Source organism: Artemia franciscana, chromosome 5, assembly GCF_032884065.1.
Source record: "Artemia franciscana chromosome 5, ASM3288406v1, whole genome shotgun sequence".
NCBI lineage: Eukaryota > Metazoa > Arthropoda > Branchiopoda > Anostraca > Artemiidae > Artemia > Artemia franciscana.
In genome coordinates, this window is record NC_088867.1 from 837,726 (window position 1) to 859,180 (window position 21,455).

A 21,455-nucleotide genomic window follows, 5' to 3' on the forward strand; every position below is an offset into this window, starting at 1 on the left:
CATCCCGGCGTTTGAAAGCGCTCAGAAAAGTTGCAGTTTTCAAAATTAAATTTTAGCTAGATTTAAACTTGTTGATTTAACTTTAAGGCAGTGATTAAGTGAACTTGAAAACATCGAGGTTTACAATTGAAGTTAGGGTGGCCTTCTGTCTTTCAATTCTCTAGAGACCGTGAATTGTCAAAAACCCTTCAAATGGCACTTATTCATTGGCAGTAACAGCAGGTCAATTATACCAGCTTGTCAATTTGGCCTCTCGGGCGATCTGGTACGATTCTTTCTGGCAAAAAAAACTTGCAAAAATTTCAGGTAGCTGAAAATATTCTGTGGGACTGATCGAAAACAGGAAAATACATCGAAAAATGGTTGCAATCATCGTATGGGTTATTGTATTCTGATAGTACTGATTTTGTTCTAAAAGCAATATCCTTCATAGAGTACACTAGTGTAAAAGAGCTAGACATTTTCTAAGATGTCTAAGCAATTAGAGGAAATACAGCAAAATCCTAGCAAACATTTTGTAGAATCTTCAAGAAGCTACGGCAAAGTACTTTTTAAATATACATTTTCAATTTTAACATGGGATTTTTGAGTTCCATTAGTTCACTTAATCACGGACTTAATACAATTTCTGGCTTCCTTACCCTTTGCCATCAATCTTATGCTCAGATCCATCATTGGGACTATCCAAATCCCAGTGAAAGTGAAACTGCTCAAATTCATACGTGTTATTCAAATCTGCACCACCAACGGTGATTTTATCACTATTGTGTCCATCCCTGGCCGTTGCTCTTGCTAACAAAGCCACAGAGGCTTGAGCTAATTAGAGAAAAATATTTATAAAATTTTCATTAATCACAAAAAACTCAGATGATTTTTAGCATAAATAAAAGTACTGGCATGGGATGTTAAGAACACCAAAAAAGCTGAGGCATATAGAAAGCATGTACTAACAACTTATACTTAGGTCTATTTTATAAATCGATTTATCTTTTTTGCAGCTCTTCTTGTTTTAATCGATCTTCTTTTTTACATGTTATGACATCGACATGTCAGAATTTAGCACAATAGCAAATGAACGAACTGCTATTCAGTCTATTGATTTTGAATTAAAATCGAGTAGTCGTAGGCATCAAGCCATGGCTAATTGTAGAAAAAGCCAAGACAGATAGTCTGATTGAGTGAGAGGCAAATCTGGCATTAACCCCCTCATTAGGATTGTGTAAAAATGTTAGTTCATTTGTTAATATAAAAGTCTATCTGTTGTCCCTCCTTGCGTCATTCTTAGGGCAGAAGAACTAAGGTAGATTGTCTTAGAACTAACAAAGTCATAGAACCTATAGTTTTCCAAGTGTTTGGTTAGATGGTACGGGTAAACAACTCTAGTAAGTATGGCTCTCTTATTCAGCCAACACTTATTTGTTATATTTTAGAAAGGCACGCCCGCCTAGAGTCTCAAGCAGGTTGACCAAGAACTAAAAATTGACATAGGACCGTTAGATTGCCTGGAATGAGAGGTAAACAAGGTACGCCTACCTATGATCTTTGGCAGGTTGAACCAAGGATTTAGAATTGACACGGGACCGTTAATTTGCGTGGAATGACAGGCAAACAAGTGTCTAAAGTTGAATTGGGCCCATCTGCAGTGAGTGTCAGGCAAGACGATTGATTCAATTCATAAACTTAGACATTTGCGCAAATAAAAACTTAATTCAGTGTTATGTTGGCCAACAAGCTCACTGGAATTCCAAGGGAAATAAGCGTCCAAAGCCTAAAAGTGCCTGTGTGTCTTGGGTTTGACTGTCTAGGCTTGCCACAGGCTCAGGGAGTCTTACCAACCAAAAGGCCCAGATATTTAGTAAAATGGTATTAACCCAGAGGAGGCAGCTTAGGAAAAAACCTCTATTTCAATTTTGTTTCTTGTTGAAAAATTATTGATTTAATAAACGAAAATCTATTCTTATTTATAGATATATGCATGACTAACTCAATTTGAGTTCATAAAAAAAAAATACAAATAAACCAAATGCCCAACTACATATGAATGGACTCATTGTTTAAACAGATGATCACAGAAAGTGATAATCACAAATTATGAGATACATTCCCATTTTCTAGTTACAAAACTTATGAGTTGACACTCAACTGCTGCTTCAACACCGGGGCAATCCCCGAGTACCTATTTGCTCACAAATGTTGTCTTGTTACGTTTTAAGCTAAGTTTGAAATACTAAAATCATAAAGCTCCTACAGTCCAATTAAGGAATTCAAAAGCACTTCTGCTTAACGAACGCTAAAGATACGTTCTTGTGATGCTAATGAGTTTGAAACACTAGCAGAACTTAAGACTACAATTCTACGTAAATGTTTTATGTTTAGTAAGTTCGTGCTACTCTATGAAAAAGTCAACAGTGTCAACACTTTGAAATTCATCGATGAGCGATTAAGAAATATTGGCAATCCGTCTAATTTCTTGTTTTTGGTATTTTAACAGTTTACTTGTTAAAATTTATACCTTAACCATGTTTTTTTTTGGTTTTTAATGTTGTCCTAGAATGAAAAGACTTGTTAAACTGCAAAAGCTAACACTTAACATAGCTCAACCACTTAGTATAGAAAATTGCTTGCAAACTGTGGAAACGACTTAAGATGTGTAAAACTTTTATGCTGATTCATCGGATACAAAATGATCTGAATAAAGATATTTAAGGATTTTCAAACTCTTTTTCATTAGAATATCAATAGGATATAGCATACTAAATTTCTACTTAAATACATTAATAAAACTGAGGCCAGTTATGTGATTTTGCATCTGAAGCCGTATTCTTTGGTCTTTTCCTTCACTTTTTTTTTGAAAAGCCATCCTTTATTATTTTTTTCGTGACGCCATTTTTGAAATAAGGGCAAAAAGACACAGGAAGGGCTGGTTACTGGTTTTTTTTTTAAGTTTTGAGTTTGGATTACTTGCCTGATTTTCCTGTGTTTTCAACAATCAATTTACTAAGAGGAGAATCATAGTTGGTGAAAATCAGATCTGGCATCTCTTTGTCCATAACGTCAGCAGTCTTAATATCCACAGGCGATTGCTGCTTACCTAAGAAATTGAAGATGTTCAAACATACAATCTTGTCACAATAGAATAGTATGGCTCGTGAGTGTGGTAATCCAGCCATGAATAATAGAAGAATTCGGCTGTGTCAAATAATTTCACAGAGTACTTTTCGATTGAAAAGTAGTTTTCGGAGCAAATTATGCAAGCAAATTGGAACAAGTAGTCATAAGCCATTATTTTTCTGTTGTGATTTGCTATTAGGCCTACATGAAAAACATCGTTATAAGACGTCAAACCATGGCATTTAAAGCTTTGAAATTTCCAAGTGCACATCCACCGCTACAAAAAAAAATTCCAGTTAAAGATAAACACTTTAACTTTGACAGTTAAGTCAAAGTTTGATTTTGTGTGGTATTTTTGTTAAGTTTAAGGAAGGGGAGTTTAGTTTGCAGGGCTTCTTTTTAAATTTTTATAGAATCCGATAGAGTCACAGCAACAATTCACAAAATCGGGAAACAGCGACAACAAAAAGGAAAATTTTAGCTTTCAAAATACACCAGCCTGAAGTAATAGCCCATCACCCATCGCCCAGGCCGTCTCCCTTTGCTCGGTGTTGCCAAGTTTTGATGGAAACACCCTTTGCCGATCACCCAATCTATAAAATTAATTAAAGTATTGCCAAATTTAGTCTCGTATAACCTAAAAAAACTATTAAAATGCTTGAAGATAATTATTTCAGAATAGAGGAAATCTGCAAGGGCCAGACACTATTTTTTGGACTCAACCACTTCTGCTTCACTAGTAGATCGTTTGAAAGCCGTTTTTCTCTGATTCATAATATATACGTCTCACCGCGTTCAAAGGTCTTGGACTCAATTTAGCTCCCAAATAAAGTTTTCCTGACAAATTCCAAATGTTTACATTAGAGAAAAGCGGGCGATGGCATTGCTTTGGCTTATTATGCCCTATACAGTGTTTATATTAAGTGGAAAAAAATAATCGTTGGACGTATCATAAAATTAAGTGTATTCTCCATTATCACATTTTTTTCTGACTTTCTTATTTAACAAAATCATTGTTTTTATCGTTCTGGTCTTGAAATTCATCTTAAAGGTCAAAAAGTAAGAACAGGGTTCTTATTAATCTCAAAATACGAATTCCCATCATCCAACAGATGAGACATTTCAAATGACCTATCACTCTCGATAAGTCAGATCACAAACACAATTAGCTCAGAGCAGGGGAGTTTTTCAGGGGTCAGACACTATTTTCGGGGCCTAACCATATCTGCTTGACTAGTAACTCACTCGAAAGCCCCCTTTTCTCTGATTCATAGCATATACGTCTTACTACGTTTAAAAGTCTTGAAATCAATTTATCTCTGTAAAGCAGGTTTTTTGACAAATTCAAAATCCTTGTCTTACAAAAAAGCGGGCGATGGCCTTGCTTTGGTTTATTATGCCCTATATAGTTTTTTTTTTTAAGTGGAAAACAATAATCCTTGGATTCACCATAAAACTCAATGTTTTCTCCGTTGTTACAGTTCTTTATGACTTTCTTATATAACAAAACCAGTTTTTATTTTCCTTGTCTTAAAACTCAATCTACAAGGCCAAAGAATGTAAATTAGTTCCTATCATCTCCTAACATGGGGCGCAATCATCTGAAAGATTGGAAATTCCAAATGAGCAGTCAATCGCCACAAGTTGGAGCCCGAGCGCAATTAGCTCAGAGCAGAGGAGATTTTTAGGGGTCAGATACTATTTTTGGGGACTAAACAACATCTGGTTGACTGTGGCTCTTTTGAAAGCTCTTTTTTCTTGCATTTTGTGGTAAGGCGTGGTATACGCCTTACCACGTTTAAAAGTCCTGAATTGAATTAAGCTCCGAGATAAACTTTTCTGATAAATTCAAAATCCTTGTTTTACAAAAAGCGGGCGATTGCCTTACTTTTGCTTATTATGCCCTATACAATGTTCTTATAAAGTGAAAAACAATAGCCCTTGGATTATAATAAAATTCAATATTTTCTACATTGCTGCAGCTCTTTTTGACTTTCTAATTTAACTAAACCACATTATATCGTCCTGGTCTTAAAATTCCATCTTTAAGGTCAAAAAATGAGAACAAGACTCCTATTCATCTCAAAACATGGGATTAGACATTCCGAATGAGCTGTCACTCATCACAAGTCGGAGCGAGAACACAATAAGCTCAGAGTAGAGGAGATTCTTAGGGGTCACGCTATTTCTTGTGTCTATACCATATCTGCATCACTAGTAGCCCATTTGATAGCCCTTTTTTCTCCGATTCATGTTATTTACGTATTACCGGATTTTAAAGTTTTAAATCAAATTTAATTGCCAAGTAATGTTTTTCTAACACATTTACAATTGTTTTTCTATCTAATTATTTGACGTAACTAAACACTCTTATTCTGTTGTAATAATATGATCTTCTCATGCATGATTTCACTGAGAAATTATCAATGTTTGTGTTAAAGTGTCAATGACACTCTTGACTTCTGTCAAAGTTTTTCGATAATTGATAACTGTTTTCAAAAATTAAAGTTCTCATAAATGTTTACACGACGGATAGACAACTACTCATTATTAAGTTTGGTTAAAAATTAAATTTGGTCTCAAAGATTTTTTTATTTATTAATAACTGTTAATAACAGTCTCTTAAGCTGTATTACGAAGGGGGAGGGATTACGTTTTAGAAGCAATACATTCGCTTTCAGGTTTAACCCAGTTGTGAAATTATAATGTAAATGTTTCAAATGCTAAAAGTGACGAAAATTAATATTCAAATTAAATTTACAAGTGTCAGAAACCCCCAAAACAAATTGGAACCAACGTGAAGAAGTCATATACGGAAAACTGATTACATAATAACAAATCCGTACTAGAAGTGTTGACAGAAGAGCTTAGGAATACATTTGAATGTAACGAATTTGGCAAGATAAGTATAAGGAAAAAAGCTTGTACCTCCTTAATCAGAAATAATTTTAAAAAAGAGTTTCAAATATTCTTTTTAAAATATCCATACTAAGAATTTGATAAGGACTAACGTAAAATACAAACTTGAAGCATACGACGCAAAATATAGGTTTACTTCTAATTGCAGTATTAACGAGATTATTACTACCATAAATATGACCATGACTTTTGATGTAAAGCAAGTGAAGAAGGCGTGTCATGTTAAATCCAAGAAGCTTAAAATGGATGTCTTAAGTGTTACATGGAAGAAAAGCAGGAGGAACTACAAAACAAAGGTAAGATTATAGTCAAGTCCAGCAAAACTAGCGCGTGCTCTTACAGTCCAATGTCGAAAATAAAAGATTCAAGCTGTCGTTTATATTAAATGTCTATCATAAGGATCTGTCAGACCCTTCAAAATCTCTCAAAACTCAATTACATCCGTTCTCGGAACTGGAGATCAAGATTAAAAGTTTTCAAGTGGCAACAATTATAGATGAACCAAACAGAAAAAAAGACACACAAAAAAACCAGCATAAATGGGAACATCCAAAGACTGTAATGACATTCATTTTGCATAGTACTGTTTTCAGAAAAATCATATGGAATGGGTCATAGAGGAATTAAGAATTCACCGAGACCTGGTGTTCCACTTCGATGTAAGGGGGGGGGGAGAATGATGCGTAAAATACGGGCTAGCAATAAAACAAACTCTTGTGTTAATTAGTATCAGGAGGTGGAGGGCCAGACCATCCTCCAGTTTTCTACTTTTACTCATTGAGTGATGCACATGGTACGAACACTATTACGTTACCTTCAGAAGATTTAATGGGTCCACTACATTGTGGAACCAAACAATTGTTCCTTTTATAGTGATAAATTTTTCTTGGGCCATGATGTAACAGTTCTTTCAGGTAATAAATAAATTTACATTAATACAGTATTTGAATTGTTGTTATGATGTTGTAAAAATGAAGTGTCAATTTAAATCTAAGGAAAACTAAGCTAAGCATGTGTGTGGCACATATGATCCACTTTATAGGTTCTGTGCCTCTTGAGTACAAAGATTCTAAGAGAACTGACTTCATAGTCCGTTCAGTAGCTATAATAATGCAACAAGAACCGTTGAGTTGATAAAAGAACACTGGACCTGCTTAAGAGCACTTACAACCAAAAAAATATTTCTTATAAATTCTATTAAAATCTGTATGTGAACCATTTAGCCTAAGGTTCCAACCAGATGCTGTCTATGAAGACAACAATACAGACGATTGTGAGTTTACCGATTAACGATAAAAACCCTTTTATTTTTTTTTATTTTTTTGCCTTTCATGATGAGTGCTCAGATGATAATAGTAGGGATAGATAATTAAACCATTATTATGGTTTGAAAGTTTGTTATAGGCTAAAACAAATAATTATTAAACTATGCCCTTTAACAATTGCAATAATAATATATATGGAAACAATAATACTATGGAAAAAAATATAACTGGCTCAAAATTACTATGACCAATCCCCTTATCTGTTTCTTTCACCGGAACACATCAAAACTGCTGAAAAATTGAATAAAAGGAACATAAAATGAACAGTTGGACAAATTTCAAGACTTTATCAACGCATGTTCAAAGTATTCTTCGAGTTGCAGTAGCTTCAACTAATGTAGGAAGAGTATGTAGTAGTAGTAGTAGTAGACAGTCCATTATCCGAGTTTCGTACCGGTTTTGGAGTGACAGCAGTCCTAGCACTTCCAGAGCCTTTTCGTAGAGGATGTCACGGCGGCCCAAGATGATCAATACCGCTCGCCTCTGAACCGATTCAAGCTTCTGACAAAGATACACTGTTATAAATGCTGAGGCACCTAAACAGGGCACGCATATTCCAGAATGGGGCAGACATACACTATGTATGCATACTTAATACTCTCTGTGTTCGCACTGAACCTACGCATACTGTTTAAAGCCTGTAGAACTTTTTCCATCGAAGGGCTTGACATAAAATAAAAAGGCCCTTAATAGCGAGATTTGAAATATTTTTCTGTTTCAAAACCAAGATTGCCAAGTTTAGACCAGCAAATGTCTTCTCTGCGGATGTTTTGTTTTGTGACAAATTATTTTTAAAACATATTGTAGCTAATTATTAATCCTAAATTGAAATTTGTAATCAATAAATTTGTAAATAAGGAAAATCTCTATTTGACTTCTTTGTATTCTAAATATCCAATAAATTTAACCATGGATATACGGAATTTGAAGAATGGATCGTTAAATATTTTAAGCAGGACAATTTTTGAAAGGAAGGCCTAGTTGGCTTACCTGATAAATAGGCGACATATGTATTCTTCTCTGGTTTTAAATGCAATCGAAGAAACCTTTAACTTTCGAAGATGATAGCAGGGTACAGTCAAGTAAAAGTAGTAGACAGGTTTAATAGCAAAAACTTCACAGCTATCGCTAATTTGTGTTTCTTTACAACATATTGTGTTTCTTTACAACATACATTTTGACGAAAACCGGACGAAAGAATTGCCATCAGTTTGTTTTTGCTTTAAGGGGAACTAACTTATCTTGCTTTATCGTTCTTGATGGTAGAGGTTGATCAGGTAGAATGTCACGGTGCTGAGATTTAGAAAGCAAGAACTTTCCAAAACTCATTATCTGAGTTTCGTACCGGTTTTGGAGTGACGGCGGTACTAGCACTTCCAGAGCCTTTTCGTAGGGGATATCACGGCGGCCCAAGATGATCGATACCGCTCGCTTCTCAACCGATTCGAGCTCCTGACAAAGATACACTGTTATAAGTGCTGAGGGCACCCAAACAGGGCACGCATATTCCAGAATGGGGCAGACATACGCTATGTATCCATGCTTAATACTCTCTGTGTTCGTACTGAACCTATGCATATCGTTTAAAGTCTGTAGACTAGAGTTTGCACTTTTAACCACGAGGATCTTGGTAACTCCGAGGATCTTGGTACTGTTTGTTAGAAGGAATGGAACATTTGGCTCCATAACATCACTTTTTAGCGGGTTAAAGCGCACTATCTTCGACTTGTTCACCTTAATCTCACAATTTAGCTCCGTGCACTCTCTTGTAAGAACACTGAAAAAATTTGAACTGAATTGTGGCGTCACAACTCAGTGGGTATCAGTGGGGGGCAAGGAAAACAATTTGAGAAACATTTCTATAAGAAAACTGACCATGAATAATAGGAAAGACTTGGCTAAGTGATCAAATAATAGAGGCCTGTATAATGAATAGAATAAAGTAAAGAAATCTAGGCTGTGGTGTCGTTCTTCACGGAGCACCACTTGTAAACAAGATCTCATTACAAGTCAAAGATCCAGGTCATCTGATTCCTGCCAAAATTTTGATTTTTGTCAGAGCAGGAGTTACATTTTTTTTTCACCCTTTACAGAGTGAAGACAAATATTTTGGTAAATTTGCAAAAATATTACTTGATAATGCTCCAATTAAAAAAAATTTTCCTTTTAAATTGAAAAAACAAGAATATAGTTTCAATTGCAGGCCGATGTTCCTTTAATTTAAAGATTTTGTTTGCAGATTTATGGTATATGATTTTAAATCATGTTTAGTGTTTGAAGATCCAATCATTGATCTTCATGACAAAAGTAGCAATACAGTGCGAGCCCAAAAAATTGCAGAAATTGTAAAAGGCATGGAAATATCCTTGAATAATATTTGCACAATTTGCAGACAGTCACCCGTAACATATCAGTCAAACTGTGATTCGTCAGATTCAGGGGATGTAACAAATTGGATTGGATGTAATGCAAATGAAGACCATTGTTTCCACGGGGGTTATCTCTTTAAAATGTTTAAAACCGTATAAGAGAGAAAATTAAACTGTCTAATTGTTAAAATAGTATAGCTTTTGAAAGAGTTAAATTCAAAAGCCATGTGAATAATTGTCAATTATATCTTTCCAAGTGAAAAATAATTGATGACTTGAATCCAACTAAAACTGAATCAGATAAAAGATTTGAATCAAATACCATTGACTGTTTTCCATACCTTATAAAATGTGTGCATAATAACACCAATTTGCCCCTAGATTTAATTTTGCTGAAGTACGTACCCCTAAATGTTGGATTGATTAGTTTGAATTTGAAAACCACTACACACTGAAATCAAAATAATTGATTACTTTAGCTCAAGAAAATTGGTCTCTTCATTTGTTTACACTGTATTGTTTGTTCTGCACTTAAAAACTTATCTATAAAAGTTCATTACCAAAAAAATCTTTAAAATGGCCTCATTAAAGAGAAGTTTTAGATACTGAACTATTATGTATGTTTTTTATATCTAAAATATAGGATTATCCAAATATTCCTTTTTAATGTAAATCTGATGATTTGGGACAAACTACATTGCGACCAGACTGAAGAACAAAAAAAAAATCTCGAGATTAGCTAAGATTCATTACCTTTTGTATATTAAAAGATTCAGGTCAGCTAAAAATCTAAAAACAAATAAGTGCTAGAGGTCAGTCTTTTTCGTTTATGAAGTTTATTTATTTTATTCTAAATTTCATGAATTTCCTAGTTTCACCCCAAAAAAGTGTAAATAAAAAATAATTGGTATACCTTATTACAAAATGCAAACGAGATTTAAGAAAAATTTGAATTCTATGGAGCTCGAAAATCTTAAAATTAGCAATATTACATTGGTTGTTACACTTAAAAATAAGCTAGTCAAATAAAAATCAGCATTTATAAGTCTGTGCTAGAAACTGGTTTATTTTCATTTTTTGTGTCGTTTTGTGTTTTATCTGCCTTTTTAATTTTTTCTTATATATATACTTCGTCCAATCAAGCTGACTAACTTGACAATTATTGGAAGATTTTATGATCTGGAAATGAAATAAAATTACAAAGTTATTATACAACTGAAGAAAAAAAAATTGAACAAAGAGAGCATTCATTGTCTAATATATTGTTTAGAGTTCCAATGATCAGATAGTAAAAGCATCGGGTGAACATAGTCCCCCTAAGCCAAGGGTAAGGGCTGTAACTTATGCTAGGGGGGCTTATAAGGTTTCTATGGAAAGTTTTTATGGTAAGGTTCTTATGGAAATCTGCTGCAATGACACAGTAGGTTATAGACTTATACAGTGAGAGGCAATCCTCAAACTTTTGTTTCTAGTGATTTTGTTCGTTTCAAACTTGATTTGTATATTCAATTTAAGTTTCACTCGTTTTAAGATTTATTTCTTCATTAATATTAGTATCTATTGTATGTTTTTTTGCATTCATTCTTTATTTAATTTTTGTTCGTTTTGGGTTTCATTTATCGATAGCCAAATATATTTTTTTTTCATTTTAAGGTTGATTTGTATTTGCAGGAGAGGTATGCAAAATTTGTCTATTCATCTATATTATTACTTGTTGTATGTTTAATTTTTGCTATGATTGTTTATTTAACTTTTGTCCGTTTAATTTATTCTTTAATAGTAACATAAGGTCGTTTTGCTTTGAATTTTATTAGGTATTTCTATCTGATGATCTTAAGTTTGAAATGGCATTTACTTTTCTTTTAAAAACGTCTTTTTCGGAAAGTTATTTTTCGTTAATTTTGGAAAAAAAGGGAATAATCACTTCTGATTTTCAACGATTTTTTATCTCCTGTGTTTAGTATACACTTATGCATGCTAATTAGGGCGGTAGTCAATCTGGAGAAACTCTAGTTATTACCTACAAGGCAAAGCTGTCTCTTGTACTATGTGAGGCTATGGTATATTAGAGATAGCCCTTTATGTGAACTTTGTATCGTTGAAACTGAATATCAGAGTTTTAGATGACAATGACCTGCTACCAGAACCCCGTGAAAAGGCAAAACAGGCGTTCGAGTCGCTCCTTGAGGGAGATACCATTGACGAAGTGCAGGTGTCGAAAGCAGCAGAATTTATCCATGAAATATATCATAATGTAAAAGAACGATTATCTGAGGCCAGACTGCCCAGCTTTGGTTTCAGTTTCTGAACCTGCTTGAAATCTTGATAAAGAATTGGAGGGCTGAACGAAGTAGCAACTTTGAAATTTATCTATATATGCTGGTAGAAAGGCTTCCTTATTTTGCTTTTCCCGGCCACAATCTTTACACGAAGTCTACTTGGCTGTTCGTGCAGACAATTTTCCAGTTGATTAAAGACAATACAGAGCAGTAGAGAATGATACAGGAATATTTAGATTCATCTGGAGAGCTGACAACTACTGGGTGGCACATTCTCCTGGTTTGATGATCGAGCAAATTTTAATAAGAAGTACGAAAACGAGTAGTGGTCTGACGAGAGGTAAGCGCATGACTGAATTGCAGTAGACAACTTGAAAATCTGGTATGCCCAATTTGGTTCTCCTTAAGGAACGCATGTAGAGCCCGACTAGCCTTACAGAGATGACAATTGGAAATCACACAAAAGCCATATCTTCAAGGAGGGCTAAAAATCTGATGGACATAGAATAGATAGTTCGAAACATTGAGCCCCTAGAACACTTCATACAGGATTCAGAGCTTTTGAACGTAGCTACTGGTGTCCAAGCTTCAACATCTGTAAACTTAGACAAAACGAAATTTGTTGGAGAATAGATTCCGAAGGACATGGGAGCGAAAGAAATTGACAAATATGTTTTCAGGAGAAATGAGAAGGCTGTAACTATGGCTGAAAAGTCATGTGGTGATAGATAGCGAGTGAGAAAATGTTCAACCGGTTCTTATTTTGAAGTGTCTAGCCGCAGTGACTAGCACCAGTGGTTCTGACTTGAAAAAGGTTCTGTCGTTAAAGCACTTTACTTTCCCACCATCGTTATTTAATTCATTCGAGGTCAAAAAGACATCCGAAAAAGCATCTCTAAAAAATACACTGATAAAAAATTTAAGGATTGTCGGTCCAGTGGCATTGCTGACCTCCCATTAAGTTTGGACACTAGCTAGCTAGTTCACAAAATGCTTTGTATTGCCGGAACAACCTTCCCTAAAGTGGCAGAATCTTACGTAGATTATGTCAAAAGACATTTCGGCCAGGCAGTGGTAGTTTCTGATTGTTACCCTGATAAACCAACGACAAAAAAATGCACACCGCTAAAGAGAACCAAAGGTTTGTTGTGTCCAACAATATTCTCCTAATATGAAGATCGTCAAAAGTTAGGATGAATTTTCGAGAAGCTGGCAAACACAGGATTCCAAGATCTACATGCTCAGGATGATACCGACGTCCTAGTTTTTCAAACTGCAGCCTATTAAGCTGAAACTTTCTCGAACACTTTGGTTGTGAATGATACCGACCTATTAGTGCTTCTGCTGTACCATGCCAAGCTTGATGTATGCGATATGTCTATCTCGACAGACGTGCGAAAAATAACCGACGAGTGTATGACATGAAAAGAATAAAGACCAAACTAGGAGCCGAAGCAGCAGAAAATTTTCTCGTTTGCCGTGCAATGTCAGGCTGCAATACAACCTCTAGACATCATGGCGTCGAGGAACCAGGAGCAGTTTTTTTGTCACTTAACGATGGTATTTTTAAGAACGCTTGTAAGATCTTCATGACAACATGACCCAACTACCAGGTGATCACTGAAGCTGGAGAAAAATCTTTTCTCCGCATATACAAAGAAACAAGTAATGAGAAGACCCTGAAGAGTGTCCAGGTGCTGTTATTTACTATGCGGGTTGCAATTTCAAATGATTTCGTTCAGGTGGAGCGGATTCCACCGATTTCGGCTACCACAAAGTACCACTTGTACAGGTGTTATTTGAAAATAATGAAGTGACAAGACACGTTCAATTTGCTAAATCCCAAAGAGTGGGATTGGCACCTCTCTTCGTAGTGGAATATAAATATTCCCTTTATGAAAGATGCATCGTCAGCACAAGAAAGTGTGCTGAAGATGTTACAGTACCAGTGTACCAGCAGGTGCCGTTCTCTTAAATTCAGCTGCTGTCGGAACGGTTTACCCTGCAGCTTTGCCTGTGGGGAGTTTAAAGAGGAGTTATGTACTAACGCTTTGGCAAGAAAAGATGAAGACAATAACAAAGATAAGTAGGAAGAGGAATTAGCTTTAGGTTGTACTTTAAAATCCCAATGTTTGTGTGATTAACTTACCTTAGTTCTAAACTTTCCTTTTATAACTGATATATCTGAAGTTTTGACCTTGATTAAAAGATTGATTTTCAAGAAGTTAAGCTTATTTACCCCCCATATTACAGGGCCCTCACTGGTTGAAGTCAGGTAGATAGTAAAAACACTGCTTTTTCACCTCATATTTGGCAATACACTACTTTATTTGATCTAAAATGATCCCTTAGTCACAGGAATCCGTCAATTAATAATCTGCGTACTTTATTTACCCATCTCCCCATTCCATGAAGGTAAAAATTGATACCCTGATACGAAAACTGAATTTCTGACTTCGTATTCGGATTTGTTATGCTTGTTCTGATAGGTAACGAATATTTAAACTCCAAAACATTAATAAAGGCAAAAATCGATTTCCCCTTTCATTTCCACCTTAAAGGCAAATTTGGGACATTTTTGCAGTGGGGATTTTGATGGATTTTTCTTATGTAACTTAATTGATTTTTCTGAACATTTTGGCCTAGAAAAAAATTCTTTTGCAATTTCCATGAGGTCAAACCGTATTTTTACTCCAGTAGGTGATGGTGACATAATTAGTAGTAGTAATAGTAGAAGTGATAATAATAGTAGTAGTGGTACTTAGCTGTGGAAATAAAGTAGCACAAGAACAATTTAATGAAATGAAAGTATCACTTACCATCGAATATGCTTTTGTTTATTTATAATACTCCGTACTTTGTGTTTTTTATACTTTTACGGGTAATAAAGTTCATTCATTCATTTATTCATTACCATCAAATATGATTATAATATGGTTGTTTTTGTCGTAGTTGATGTAAAAAAAAAGTTCTGCTCCAATCTTTTGATGTTGCATTCAGTGAAATTAAATATTTATAATTACCATCTGGTTATGTTTGTCACACTCTTACATTGTTTCGGAGAAGCATCGTTCAAACATAATTGTAACCAATAAGGAGACAGATGGCAAAAGGGAAGTGAATCCAGCTGAATAATAGAGTCATATATATATATATATATATATATATATATATATATATATATATATATATATATATATATATATATATATATATATATATATATATATATATATATATATATTCGTGAATAAGTAACAAAGATAATTAGAGAGTCAAAAAACTTACCAACACATGAAATGCCATTTGAAAAGAATTTGCTCCCACTGCATTTACATGAATATGAACCGGCACCTTGAACTTTACATTTGGCCCTTTTATCTCCATTTCTAGTGCAGGGGTTGGGGACACAAGGGTCTAAAAATAAAAATTAGTCATAAGAATTCCAGTTTGTATTGCCAAGTCATACATAAAACTGTACATGGGAACCCCTTTTACCAATAGTAATTGTAAATGAGCCCGAATTTTTCTTATCCTCATATTGATTGGTTTGTTGATTCTAAGGGTACACACAATAGCAATATATTTATTATGTTCTAATAATAGTTAAATACCAGTAAACAGCTTGCGACTTTCTACAGTAACGAAAAAACTTTAAATAATTTAGAAAAAAACAACTACTGTCGAGTTGGTAAAAATGTACAACATTTGAGTTTATGGCGGGAAGCTTAGCGCTGGAACAGATTCTGAAATTTTGAATACGATTTTAAAAGTTATTACAATGATGGTTGTTTAAAACCAAATTTGCATCATTGAAATCAGAAAGGTGGGAAACCTTAAAAGGAGGAATTGAGCCCCTCATCTTCAAAAATAAGAAAATTCCTTTTTTGTAAGGATAGCAGGGATGTCTTTTTTTCCACCAGAGTGAGGAGGCAATTGCAGGATTACAAAAAGATGTCTAATTTCTCTTGACCATGTCTATGTGCACTTCTTTTTGCAATAAATTCAATCTTTTTAACACCCTCACAAAGCACCACGTGTCACTGAAAATGACAAATCTTTGCGTTATTTATGAAGTTAAAAACAATGTTGAAGTTAATCAATATTGTGGAAGCAATGTTGAAGAAAATCAAAGCACACCATGTCCAAACAGGTTGCCAAGAGGATGCATAAGCAATGATTCAGGAGCAGTTGATGGTATTGAGATGTACCTTTCATCGTGTGTTCAAGGGTATGATGAAGAAAACCAAAGATGGTGTGTACATACTGCTACTAATACTACTACTGTTGCTATAACTATTGCTACTACACTAGTGACGGGTATTAGGGTGAAGTTTTCTAGTAATATTTAGGTGGATATTGAACTAAATCAAAACTGACTATGTGAATGTACATTGTCAAAAGAATGACAAATCAGGATCCCAAGAACGGCTTACACTATTAAGTTAGATTTTTCAGGGTATGTTGTGACAGACTTTGAACTAGCCAGACGATACTAACTATATAATGTAACTACTGCTTCTACAGTTACTGCAACTAATAACACTAAAGGTATTAAGGTGAAAATTTGAAGGATGTTTAAGAGGAGTTTCAGTTAAATGAAAAGACTATATAGATGAAGATTTTTTTGTATGGCATATAAGCAATATCATAGGTAGTGCTGCTCTATCATAGCAAGTAATATCATTGAAACTTAAGTAGCTAGTATGATTGGAAATTAAAAATTTTTACACCCATTTAAACAGTCAAAAGTAATTGGTGGGCAAGCACACCTCTTCCTTAGCCAATAATTTTCCACGCGTTTCCAATCAAGATTTTGAGACAACCATTTTATTCAGCATAGTTTAATGGTCCTGTAAATATGTCCCTAGAGATATTGTTTATGTCAACCCCTCACAGTTATGGAATTTGCCTATTATACTTTTCAAATAGCTCGTGGTAATGAAATGTAGTAAGGAGCGACCCGGCTCAATAGTAACCAAAACTCTAAAAAACGGAGCTACAGCAAAAGAATCGCATTTTAATGCTGATTTAAAATATATAAGTTTCATCAGGTTTAGTCTTACCCATTTACTTTATTTGAGGAAATAGGGGGAAGCATCCCCTAAAATTCATCGAATTTTAACAAAATCACACCATCAGATTCAGCATGTCAGAAAACCCTACAATAGAAGTTTCAAGCTCCTATCTACAAAAATGCGGAATTTTGCATTTTTTGCCACAAGACAGATATCGGAGGAGTGTTTATTTGTTTGTTTGTTTTTTGTTTTTGTTTTTTTTCTTTTGTTTTCCCAGGGGTGCTAATATCGACCCCATGGTCCTAGAATGTTGCGGTAGGGCTCATTCTAACGGAAATGAAAAGTTCTAGTGCCCTTTTTAAGTGACCGAAAAATTGGAGGGCACCTAGGCCCGCTAATTATTTTCCCAAAGTCATCGGATCAAAATTCTAAGATAGCCATTTTATTCAGCATAGTCGAAACACCTTATAACTATATCTTTAGGGACGACTTACTCACCCACAGTCCACGCGGGAGGGGCTACAAGTTATAAACTTTGACCGGTGCTTACATATAGTAATGGGTACCGGGAAATATACAGACGTTCTTGGGGGAATTTTTGGCTGGGCAGGAGGAGTTGAGAAGAGGGGGATATGTTGGTGGAATTTTCCATGGAGGAATTTGTCATGGGGGAAGAAAATTTTACGAAGGGAGAGCAGGATTTTCTCGCATTATTTGAAAAAACAATGAAAAAATAAATATGAAAAAGCTTTTTCGACTGAAAGTAAGGAGAAGAATTAAAACTTAAAACAAACAGAAATTATTACGCATATGAGGTGCTCGCATTCTCCTAATACCTCGCTCTGTACGCTAAAGTATTTTATAGTAATTTCAACTATTTATTTTACGACCTTCGTGATTCAGGGGTCATTCTTAAGGAATTGGGACGAAATTTAAGCTTTAGTGTAAAAAGCGAGGCACTGACGAGGTGGTGTTCCCCCCTTTATACGTGATAAGAACATACAAATACAGAAGTTCGTTACGTAAGCTAATCAAAGGTTACGTATATCTTTTACTAATAAAAATGTTCGCAAAAAATTAAAAGTTCGAGTTGCCTTTTTAAGTAACCAAAAAAATTGGAGGGCAACTAGGTCTCCTCCCTCGCTCCTTGTTTTTCTCAAAATCATTCGATCAAAACTATGAGAAAGCCATTTAGTCAACAAAATAAATATGCAAATTTTGTTTATGCAAATTTTGTTTTAATTATTCATCTGCGGAGAGCCCAAATCAAAACTTACATTGATTCAAAAATGTTCAAAAATTAAATAAAAAAAAGTTTTTTTTTAACTGAAAGTAAGGAGCGACATTAAAACTTAAAACGAACAGAAATTACTTCGTATATGAAAGGGGTTGCTCCCTCCTCAACGCCCCGCTCTTTACGCTAAATTTTTGTGCTGTTTTAAAAAGTAGAGTTGAGGGAAAGAGTCAAACTTTAGTGTAAAGAGCGGGGCGTTGAGGAGGGAGCAACCCCTCTTGTATACGAAGTAATTTCTGTTCGTTTTAAGTTTTAAGGTCGTTCCTTACTTTTAGTTAAAAAAAACTTGTTTTTTTTTATTTGATAACCTAAAGGTTGTGCTAAAGCTAAATAAAAAGGCACTGTGTGTATATTGAATGCATATTAGACATCTCAGCAGTATCTAAAAACTAACTGAGGGCATTAAGATCAAACTCCCAGGGCTACTACAATTACTATTTCAGCCCATACAAATTAACTTAATCATAGGATTTTAAGTATATTAAGGTTGCCAAAGAACAAAAATATATATTTTTGGGGAATGGTATTGTTTTTTTTTTTCAGGTCAACCAGAGGAGGTATAAAACTAAATTATACAACAATATTTATATCAAGATTTTCTAAAGGGTGTATGTTGTAAAAATTGTGGAAAAACTACAGCCAAATTATCAGTTCAAATCATCATACCAAAGGGATATAAGATAGTTTTTTTCCAAGAAAATGACTATGTGAAGAAAAAAAGAACAGAAATTAACCGAAAAAACTTTTTCCACAAAATAGGTTTTTTAAAGAATAGTAAAAATCTCTACTAAACCAAAAATAAGCAGAAATTAAATTGAATAATCTACCAAGCGTAAAACTACCCCAATTCGTCATCAATAAATGAACCCAGCCCAAAACGAACAGAAACTACTGTAAACAACCGAGTCAAACTTAAAACAAGCTCACGTTACGTCACGTTACTATTAGTCACTCACGTGACTAGGGATGCAAACCCCCATACCTTCTCAAGGCCATAACATAATTTGCATTTTACTGAAAAAAAAACATTTTAAATAATCGAACATTTTAAACTTTTTAACCGAAAATTTTTTTGTAAGCTAGGGCTAGAATTTCAAAAATAGTCCTTGGGATACAGATTAGGATACTATACAGATAGGGGTACAAATGTGTTTTTCTTTCTCTTTCTGACTCTTCTGAATTCAAAAACACCACATTCAGAAGCACAAATGCATATGGACAGAAGCAAAACACTTCTTGATCATTTACGTATGTAGATATACCCTCATTTTCCTGTCTTTCTGTAAGCTCTCAATACTGTCTTAAATCTGAACTGAAGAAACACGAGACATGGCTACCAAAAAACCACTTTAGAACTAGGAACTTATAACTTAGAATTGGAAACACAAATTCTTAGAACTCTATGTCTAGATTTTAAGTTTGATTTAGGTCAAGCCGCTAGTTATCTGAAGAAGGAGATCCCCAAGCTAAATTTGCAGCCACGTGCAAAATCCTATTCACATGGTACGCCCTTGCATAATAACACATATAAATTTGTGTACCCATTATAAATGGTAAGCAAAAATGAATCAAACAGTTCGTGGTCTCTAACAGCCAGAATTTTGGTACCAATATATAAATGGAAAGAATTGTATTTTTATCCTGGTTTTAAATATAAGTTTCATCAAGTTTAGTTTTACCCATCAAAATTTACGAGCCTGAGAAAATTTGTTTTATTTCCGAAAAAAGAGGAAGCACCCCCCAAATGTCATATAATTTTACTGAAAATTACACCATCACATTCAGCGTACCAGAGAACCCTACTATAGAGGTTTCAAGTTCTTATCTGCAAAACACTAGAATTTTGCATTTTTCACGAGAAGAAAGATCACGGACGTTGCGTTTATTTTTTCCAGGGGCGATCGTATCGACTAGGACTAGAGGTCCTAGAATGTAGTAAGAGGGCTCATTCTAGTGGAAATTAAAAGTTTTAGTGCCCCTTTTAAGTGACCAAAAACTTCGGAGAGCAACTAAGCTCCCCCACGCTCATTTTTTCCCAAAGGCACCGGTCGAAATTTTGAGATCGTCATTTTGTTGGACATAGTTGAAAACAAAATAATTATGTCTTTGATGACAACTTAATACCCTACAGTCCCCGGGGGAAGGGCTACAAGTTATGAACTTCGCCCATTGCTGGCAAATAGTATTGGTTATTGACGAAGTATAGTGACATTTTCAGGGGATAGTTTCTTCTGGTGGGGGAAGGGTTGGAGTTTACGTGAGAGGACCTTTCCATGGAGGAATTAGAGAAGCTAATTTCCATGAAGTGGTTGCTGGATTTTTCAGCATTATTTAAAACAAAAATGAGAAACTAGATGAAAAAACAAGTTTTTTCAACTGAAAGTAGGGAGTAACATTAAAACTTAAAACGAACGGAAATTATCATATATATGAGGGGTTCGACCCCTTCTCAACACCTTGCTCTTTACGTTAAAGTAATTTTGTAATTTCAAAATAGCTACTTATTCTAGCTAAACGGCCTTTGTGGTTCAGGGTTCATTCTTATAAAACTCGAGCAAAATTCGAACTTCAGTGCAAAAGTAAGGTATTGAAGAGGGGACTAACCCCTTCATATACGTAATAATAATGTACGAATATAGAAGTTCGTTACATAAGATAATTTGTAAGTTATGTTTATTTATTACAAATAAAAAAGTTTGTAAATAAAATTAAAAATTTTAATGGCTTTTTTAAGTAACTACAAAAATTGGAGGGCATCTAGTCCTCCTCCCTCAAATCTTTTTTCTAAAAAGTCCAATCAAAACTTTGAGAAAAACATTTAGCCAGAAAATGTAAAAATTAATATGCAACTTCCGTCTTAATTTTTCATGTACGGTTACCCAAAATCAAAACCTACATTAATTCAAAAATGTTCAGATCGGTAGTAAGGAGGGACATTAAAACTTAAAGCGAACAGGAATTATTTCGTATATGAAAGGGACTGTTTTATCCCCAAAGCGCCACTCTATACGCTAAATTTTAACTCTTTCTCACAGCTCCACTTTTTAAAACAATAAAAAACCTTAGCATAAAGAGCGGGGCGTTGAGGAGGGGACTGTCCCCTTCATTGACGGAATAATTTCTGTTCGTTTTAAGTTTTA

At 34.6% G+C, this 21,455-nt stretch overlaps 1 protein-coding gene across 1 annotated transcript in view; it reads right to left on the bottom strand.

The window, feature by feature from the left end:
• Positions 1–21,455, bottom strand: part of LOC136026839 (carbonic anhydrase 12-like) — a 59,063-nt gene that overhangs the window by 14,779 nt on the left and 22,829 nt on the right. Inside the window, exons 4-6 of the mRNA XM_065703549.1 lie at positions 15,292–15,420; positions 2,966–3,091; positions 642–816 (exon numbers count right to left, since the gene is read on the bottom strand). Coding sequence (XP_065559621.1) covers positions 642–816; positions 2,966–3,091; positions 15,292–15,420 — 430 coding nt within the window. The remainder of the gene's footprint in view (positions 1–641; positions 817–2,965; positions 3,092–15,291; positions 15,421–21,455) is intronic.